General features: G+C 56.3%; 1 protein-coding gene across 2 annotated transcripts in view; it reads left to right on the top strand.

Moving 5' to 3' along the window:
- Positions 1-969: 969 nt before the first annotated feature.
- Positions 970-7,745, top strand: part of IDS (iduronate 2-sulfatase) — a 16,606-nt gene continuing 9,830 nt past the window's right edge. For both annotated transcript variants that reach the window (XM_045285498.1, XM_004715616.2), the window contains exons 1-5: positions 970-1,160; positions 2,243-2,379; positions 2,841-3,018; positions 6,667-6,755; positions 7,271-7,471. In XM_045285498.1, the coding sequence (XP_045141433.1) occupies positions 1,061-1,160; positions 2,243-2,379; positions 2,841-3,018; positions 6,667-6,755; positions 7,271-7,471 (705 nt within the window). In that variant the 5' untranslated portion in view covers positions 970-1,060. The remainder of the gene's footprint in view (positions 1,161-2,242; positions 2,380-2,840; positions 3,019-6,666; positions 6,756-7,270; positions 7,472-7,745) is intronic.

Here is a 7,745-nt window from a genome sequence, read left to right on the forward strand (position 1 = left end):
AGCCTGATTTACTTTCTGGACAGCTGCTCAGATAAACGATAGGTGTGTTTCTTCATTGTGCCTGGAAGCCCCGCACGCTTAGAGACTGGGGACGGCAGTGATCGGGGCCCTTAGGATTTTTTTTGGTAGATGATCAGGAAAGCCACTGTCACGGAGTCGATTCTGACTCATAGTGAAATTCTTACAGGAGCAGACAGTGTCGTCTTCCCCTCCCCACCCAGAGCAGCTGACCTTGTGGTTAACAGTCCAATGCCTAGCTCACTATGCTGCCCAGGCTTCTGGTTGAAAGAGAACCCCCAAACTCCAAGCACACTGCCATCACGTCCTTCCCGAGTCATAGGGAGCCTATGACAGGGGAGAAAGCCTCCTCTTTCTCCTGCAGTGCAGTTAGTGGTTTCGAATCGCTCCTCTTGAGATTTGCAGCCCAATACATAACCATTATACCACCAAGGCTCCAGGGAGATGGTAAACAAATCAAAACAACAAACAAACAAAAACCACCAATTCATTGTCATCGAGTTGATGCTGACTCACAGCGGCCCCAGAGGACAGGGTAGAACTGCCCCAGTGGGTTTCCAAGACTGTCAGGTCTTGCTCGCACGGAGCTGCTGGTGGTTTCCAACTGCTGGCCTTCCGGATTGCAGCCAGCAGGAAAGGAGGACGCCCTGGAGGAGGTGGCCTTGGCCTGGCAGTAGGAGACATATGCTTTCAGCAGAGAGGAGGGAGGGCATGGCACCCCATGACAGGCGTGGCGCGGGGAGGGCACCCTGACTGCCAGCAACCAGGCTGGAGCGGGTCTAGGCAACTTCCAGCTCCGCCCACTGCGGGGGCGCGGATCACGCGCCAGAGCCACGGGCGCCTGCAGGCCGCGCCCCTGAGGGGCGGTGCAAGGCTTCGCGCGCAGGCGCACTGGGACCGGGCCGGGCCAGTGGGCCGGCAGCGGCTGCTTGGCGCAGTTGGTGGCGCTTGTTCCTGGCGCCACGGCTGCGGCGGCGGCTGGTCCTCGGCCCGTCGGGCCGAAGCCGGCCAGCGCCGCTCCGGGGCGCGGGCCGAAGCAGAAATGTTGTCGTCGCCCGGCCGGGGCCTGTTCCGGCTGTGCCTCGTCCTGGCCTCCGCCTGTGCCGCCCTCCAGTCTGCGGAGCAGGGGAACTCGGTCACAGGTGTAGTCGCATGCCCTCGCCGGCCGCGGGTTCCCAGCCTCCCGGCTTCCTGGCCTCATCCATCCCAATGGGCCCTGATTCCTCCCGCCTCATCTGTCCAGTTTCACTCCCTTCTTACTGTTCATCCATTCACCCAGCTTCCCTCTCTCCTTCCCTCCATCAATCCATCCACTTCTCCCCTCTTTGACTCTCCACCTCGTTCTCTTCCCTTCCTCCATCCTTTCACTCCCTCCCTTCCTCCATTTTCCTCCATGCATCCAGCCAGCCAGCCTTCTCTTCATCCATCCTCCCTCCTCCCTCTCCTCCATCTTGCTCCCTTTTCTCTTTCCTCATCCATCCATCTTCCCCCTCCCCTCTCCCTTCTTCCCCCCCCTTCCTCCCTCCCCTTTCCCCCTTCCTCCTTCCCCCCTCCATTATTCATCTTGTCCTCCCTCGAGCTTCCTGTTTCCACTCCTTCCCTTCCTCTACGCAGTCTTCCATCCCGCCACTTCCCTTCATCTGTCCATCCCGCCACTTCCCTTCATCTGTCCATCTGCCCTCCATTCCTCCCCTTCCCTCCTTTCATCCATCTGTCTTTCCCTCCCTCCATTAGTTCTCTTTTTCATTCTTTCTCCCCCCCTCCCCCCTCCATCATTCTTCCATTTATCTGCCCTTTCATCTCTCTTACCATCAATCCTCCTTCCTCTCTCTGTTCTTCTTCATCCCTCCTTCCCTGTACTACTACTCCCTCTCTGTATGCATACATCCTTCTTTCCCCCCCTCCACCTTAACCTTTGGCTCTCTCCCTAGATCTGTCTTTCCTCTGGCCTTGAGGTGTGGCCAAAACCTGATCCCACGACCCAAGACTTGTGCTTCTACCCACAGTACTCCCCAACCCCCACGAAGGCAGAGTGTGGGTTTTATGCCCCCAGTGCCACTCCACGTGCCCCCCAGGCCCAGCCTGGGCACTGACTGAGCTGGGTTGGCTGGTGAGGTGCAGAGGCCAGCTCAGGGGCTCTCACTACCCCAGAACCTATCATAGGGACAAGGCTTTAGTGCCCACAGGCTTGATCTCATCGACAGCCCCCCTCCCTCCCTGGCAGATCCTCTGAATGTCCTTTTCATTGTTGTGGATGACCTGCGCCCCACCCTGGGATGTTATGGAGACAAGCTGGTGAGGTCCCCAAACATCGACCAACTGGCATCTCACAGCCTCCTCTTCCAGAATGCCTTTGCCCAGGTATGTGTGCAGACCCCTTGGTGTGGGTGTATGCCTTGTGCACTGAGGGACAGCCCTTCACTGGGTCAGATGGCACTGTTGGCGCCTGGCATCTCAGGGGTAGCGGGAACCCTAGTCTGGACCTTGGTGACCATGCAGGCCAGTTGACCCCGCACAAGGAAGCCTGTGCCTTCCTGTGCTCAGGATATCCCTGTCCATCCTTTTTCCCATGTAGAGTGCCACCTTTGGGTGGATGCGGGGGCTCTGCCCAGTGCAATGGTGAAGTGCCAACATGCACAATTATCTACTGCTTACCTCATTCTCTCCGGGAAAGACAGCTCAGGCCTGATTGGCTTTGAGAGCTGTATGACTCAGCCCCCCAAGCTGTTGACCGAGGCCCTCAGCAGGCTGCCTGGTTACCTTCTAGATGACAAATCTGTTTTTCTCTGAGGATGATTAACTCTGCTTCTGTTTCCTCCTAGCAAGCAGTGTGCGCCCCGAGTCGCGTGTCCTTCCTCACCGGGAGGAGGCCTGACACCACCCGCCTCTATGACTTCAACTCCTACTGGCGAGTGCATGCTGGGAACTTCTCCACCATCCCCCAGTACTTCAAAGAGAAGGGCTATGTGACCATGTCGGTTGGAAAAGTCTTTCACCCTGGTATGCCAGAGTCTGGCCTCCCTTTGGTTTCCAGTCCCAACAGGGCGGCCCTTGGCCTTGGGAGGGCTTCACTGGAAGTGAAAAGGGGAAGAAGGGGCCCTTCTTCTCTCAGAAATGAGCCCTGGACTGATTGGGCCTTCAGGGTGGGGAGGGGAGGGTGCGAGCCCAGCTCTTGTCATCATCCTCTGCTCCTGAGGGTTGGCCAGCCACGTGAGGTCAGGTGAGAACATCGGAGGCCCACTGTGTGGCAGAGGTCCATGGGAGGAGGGCCTTTAGTGCACCGGGAGCCGCACTCCTGTCCTTGGAGCCTGCTTGAGAAGCTGGGCTTGCACGTGACCCACTCACAGTCATGCTTTAAAACATTTTTCTCTTATTTATATAACTGGGTGTTGTAATTTGACCCAAAGAAATGGGAGCAAGGGAAGTATTAACTAAAGGGGACCAACCTCTTGTCCAGTCGCCACCCTCGCTTCAGAGAACTCTGTTTTGAGCTGATCCTGTTTGGTGCGCAGCATCTTGGGGATTCCAGGTCAGCCCACACCCGCCATTTTATGGCCTGCCACGTTGACAAACGTTTTCCCATCTAGTTAACATGTTTTTTGTGTGGGGAATGAAATCTATATAACCACGCCTTAGCCACAGCAGCCGGTTTTCTGTGCTCACATAATGGGCAACCACATTATGTGAAAGCGGAGTCCTTGGGGACTTGTTTTTAATGCCTGACTTAGTTCCATGCATTCCGGGGTCACTCGGGTGGTCGACCAGTTGGCTATTGTCAACCGTGTGCGCTGAACATTGACGTCTGTGAATCTGAGTTCCTGCCTTCAAGGCTTTGGGGCAAATACCTTTGGGGTGTGGCTACCAACCATAAGGTGGGCAGTTCAGTGCCACCAGCCCCTGTTCAGGAGAGAGTTCAATGAGGCTGGCTGCTCCTTTAAAGGTTTACAGCCTCAGGAGCCCTGCAGAGCAGTTCTACCCTGACCTGTAGGGTCGCTATGAGTGCGAGTTGATGCAGTGGCGGTGGGGCTGGTTTTCTAGGTTCTAGTCCACCTGTGGAATTGCTAGCTCTTGTGGAGATGCTTTGTTTAACTGTTAGAGGAGGCGTCCATATTGGCCCCGCTCTCCAAAGTCATTTCTCACAGCAGTGCGAGTCTAACGTGCAAGTACACCGGAGTGTAGTGCCCCATTGGACCATCGTGGTGCCACCAGACATCCGGGGCCTGGATTCCAGTTGCAGCGCTGCCACTTCCTAGCTTTGTAATTGCCTCGGGGAACCCAGCTGGCCAGCCCAGGTTGAGGGTGGTGCCCACCGGGATAAGTCAGGTCCAGCTTTGAAGGTGAGCCTGCCTGGCAGTTAGGCAGGGCAAGCGAAAGCCCAAGTGGAACAGAGATTTCTGCAGTGCTGGCATTCACCTCGTGATGCTGCTTCCTTGTCTGAGCTCAGCTGGGGGGAAGTGGGGAACTTGGAGCGAGGGGGGCGGGGGATGGGGGCCAGCGAGATCTCAGGGCCAGGGCTACAGCAGCTGCCCAGCCAGTAGTCCTGTGGACACCGTGTGCACTTGGGTTTTCATGCCATTCACAATGGGCCTGTTCAAGGGTGACAGCAGCCACTTTGGGGTGCCAGCTGCATGCTACAGCTGGCATAGGGGTGGTCCTTACTCTCAGTGTCATTGGCTGAGCAGGAAACAGGTTCAGTGGTCAAGTTGGTTGCCTTAGGTTGCTCTTGGGGTAAGGGGTTGGAACCCCAGCTTGCTCCCCACTATGGGGCCACCCACCCCGCCCCTGGGGTCAGTCCCTCTGCACCGACTCCCTGGAGGTCCTGGTGGAGCTCCTTGTGACTGCTGGCGGGACTTCCCTTCTGGCCTCTCCCAAAGGCCTGGACCCCAGAAGGCCTCCCACCTGCCTTTTCAGCCTCTGTCCATGATGCTCCTACCTGCCCATCCCTGCAGCTTTCCGGCCCAGGCTTCCCCTAGTAGCCTCTCTGCCTGCCTGCTGTAGACCTCTGAGTTTAGGCCTAGGCGGTGGCTTTGTTTGGTGGGTTGTAAGTATCCTATCATTTTCTATTGTCATTTGGGTGAAATTTGACAGAGAACATGAATTTTCCATTCACCCATTCCTACCCGTATTGATTTGTGCCATTGATTACAATCCCCACACCAACGTACCAGTGCTTCCCACTTCCTCCCCATTTCTGGTTGCCCTCCATGCTTGCCTGCCCCTTCTTGCCTTTGAGCTTACTTCTTGGGCAAATGGTGTCCTTTGGGTGTCCTATGGCTGATAGTTCTGAGGGGAGCGCGGCCCTCCCCTCAGAGGCCGGTCTGTCCTGTGGAGGCCTATTAGATGGCTGAAATTTGAGCCACACCTGAAGGGGGACTGAGGGCCATGTCTCTGGGGTCCCACTAGTCTTGAGCCAACCGTGAAGCCTGGTCTCTGGGGATTGGGAGGTCTCTCCCACATTTTTCACCTACTCCATGCAGGACCTTCCCAGGCAGTCCTTTATGGAGTGCTGAGTGGTGGAACCCCAGTGATTGGGTCCTGGAGACTGGGCTGGCTGTTTCCGGTCCCATGGTGGTGGCTAGGCCTCAGCTACCTCCTCCTTCAGTTGGAGGAGAGCACGAGTGCTGACAGGACCTTGCCTGGCTCCCGTGCACCCTTTGAAAGGCTGGCCTCCTGGAGCAGATAAGCATAACATCGGGGACATCAGACAGACAAAACTCCGTCTGCCATCCAGGGAGGTCCACCTCCTGGCACCCCCGTGGGTATCAGAGCAACTGTGCTCCAGAGGGGATTTTTCCAAAGGGGATTTCCGGGCCTTTCTTCTGAGACCCCTCAAACCAGCAGCCTTTCCATTAGCAGCCCGAGCATCAACCATTTGTACCATCTGCCAGGAACTCCTGGCTAAACACAACATTTAGTCCTACAGCAGTTCTGGGGACCAGGAGTCTGAATTCTGGGTGATGTCAAAAATTCTACTCGCCTGAAGGCTCTGGCCATGGGTGGTGGGGGTTGGGGGGAGCATTCTTCCAGCTTCTTGGTGGCTGCAGGTGTTTCCTGGTCTGCGCAATCTTACCTACACTCCGCCTCCCTCTTCTCATGCTTCTTTACTTTGCCCTCCCTTCCCCTCATCCTTCTTACCCCCTCCCCTCTCCCCTCTCCCCTCTCTTGTGTGCTCCTCTCTTCTCCCCTCCCTCCCCTCCCTCCCCTTCCTCTCCCCCTTTTCCCCCTTACTCTTCTCTCCTCTCCCCTTCCCATGAGGATGCTTATCAGTGCATGAGGACCTCCCTGTTCCAGCATGGCCTTAGGCGAATTTCACCTACAAAGACCCTGCTTCCACATAGAGCCTTGCTCACAGGGACAGGGCTTAGAACGGGAACCTATCACTTTGGGGACATAGCTGACTCCACATCAAATAGGCTGGCTGACCTTGCTCTTTTGGGTCCCTTCCACAGAGCCCAGCCCAGAGCTGGAGCTCAGGTGCTGACCACTCAGCTGGAAACCTTGGAGAGTTGCCTTGAGGGGGTCTTCTGGCCCGAGAGCTTGATTTCATAGATGGAATGACCTGCCCAGTGGGGGACTCTTGGGTAGGGCCGAGGGCAGTGAAAGACCCTTTGTGTGAGATTGAGGGGCTTCTCTTCATCTCCTTTCAAGGGATATCTTCCAACCACAGTGATGACGCTCCATATAGCTGGTCCATCCCACCTTACCATCCATCCTCGGAGAAGTATGAGAACATTAAGGTAAGGGCGTGCAGGGCTGGGTTCCCGTGCTCTGGAGAATCAGGTGGAGGGTGCCTTTGTTCCCCAGGCTGCTGGGGCTCCTTGTTTGGAGGGCAGTTGTGTTGGGCCCCTTGTGCCATCTGGGGGTGGTGTTTGGCATGGGGAAGGCTGGGGGTGGTGGGCGGGGGGAGGCAGCACTCCCTCAGTTCTTTCAGAGTGCAGGGGAAGCAGCTTTGTCCTTTAATAGACCAACTGTAGACAGCTTTATTTTGTGCTCATTGGTCTCCTTGGATTTCTTTTCATGAGTCAGGACCTGGAGGCCGGGAATTAGTCACAGGAAACCATGGACTGGCTGATGGGTTTCTGGCTCGCACCTGGAAAAGGAAAAACAGTTCTGTTTTTGTTCCACTTCTCAGGCGCCCGTCCAGGGACTAATATTCAGCCCGCTGGCAGCGTGAACGCAAGGTCCTTGGGTGGCGCCTGCACGGCTCCTTGTTGCTCAAAGTTGACCTTTATGACATGTTTTGTTTTGAAAGACCTGTAGGGGGCCGGATGGAGAGCTGCATGCCAACCTGCTCTGCCCTGTGGATGTGAGAGATGTACCCGAGGGCACCTTGCCTGACAAGCAGAGCACGGAGCAAGCCATCCAATTACTGGAAAAGATGAAAACGGCGGCCAGGCCTTTCTTCCTGGCTGTTGGGTACCATAAGCCTCACATCCCTTTCAGATACCCCAAGGTAAAGAGCTGGCTGAGCTGTGGAGTTTATTGAAGGAGGTGGTCCTGTCCCACTGTCCCCAGTCACTGGGGAGAGCCGATGAGCACTAGTGTCCCAGTGCAGGGACGACATGGTGCAAAGCGTAGGGCTGAGACAGGCCTCAGGGCCTGGAAGAGTCCTATCAGAAACACTTGGCTTTCCACAAGGAGAGCTGTTCTCTCCTGACCTTGAACGCTGCTAGGTTGGATGGTGAGATCACCGTGGCACGTGAGTCAGGGCTGATGGCCAGAGCCTG

This window comes from Echinops telfairi, unplaced genomic scaffold, assembly GCF_000313985.2.
Source record: "Echinops telfairi isolate 266 unplaced genomic scaffold, ASM31398v2 ScPeMD7_7472;HRSCAF=8510, whole genome shotgun sequence".
Taxonomy (NCBI): domain Eukaryota; kingdom Metazoa; phylum Chordata; class Mammalia; order Afrosoricida; family Tenrecidae; genus Echinops; species Echinops telfairi.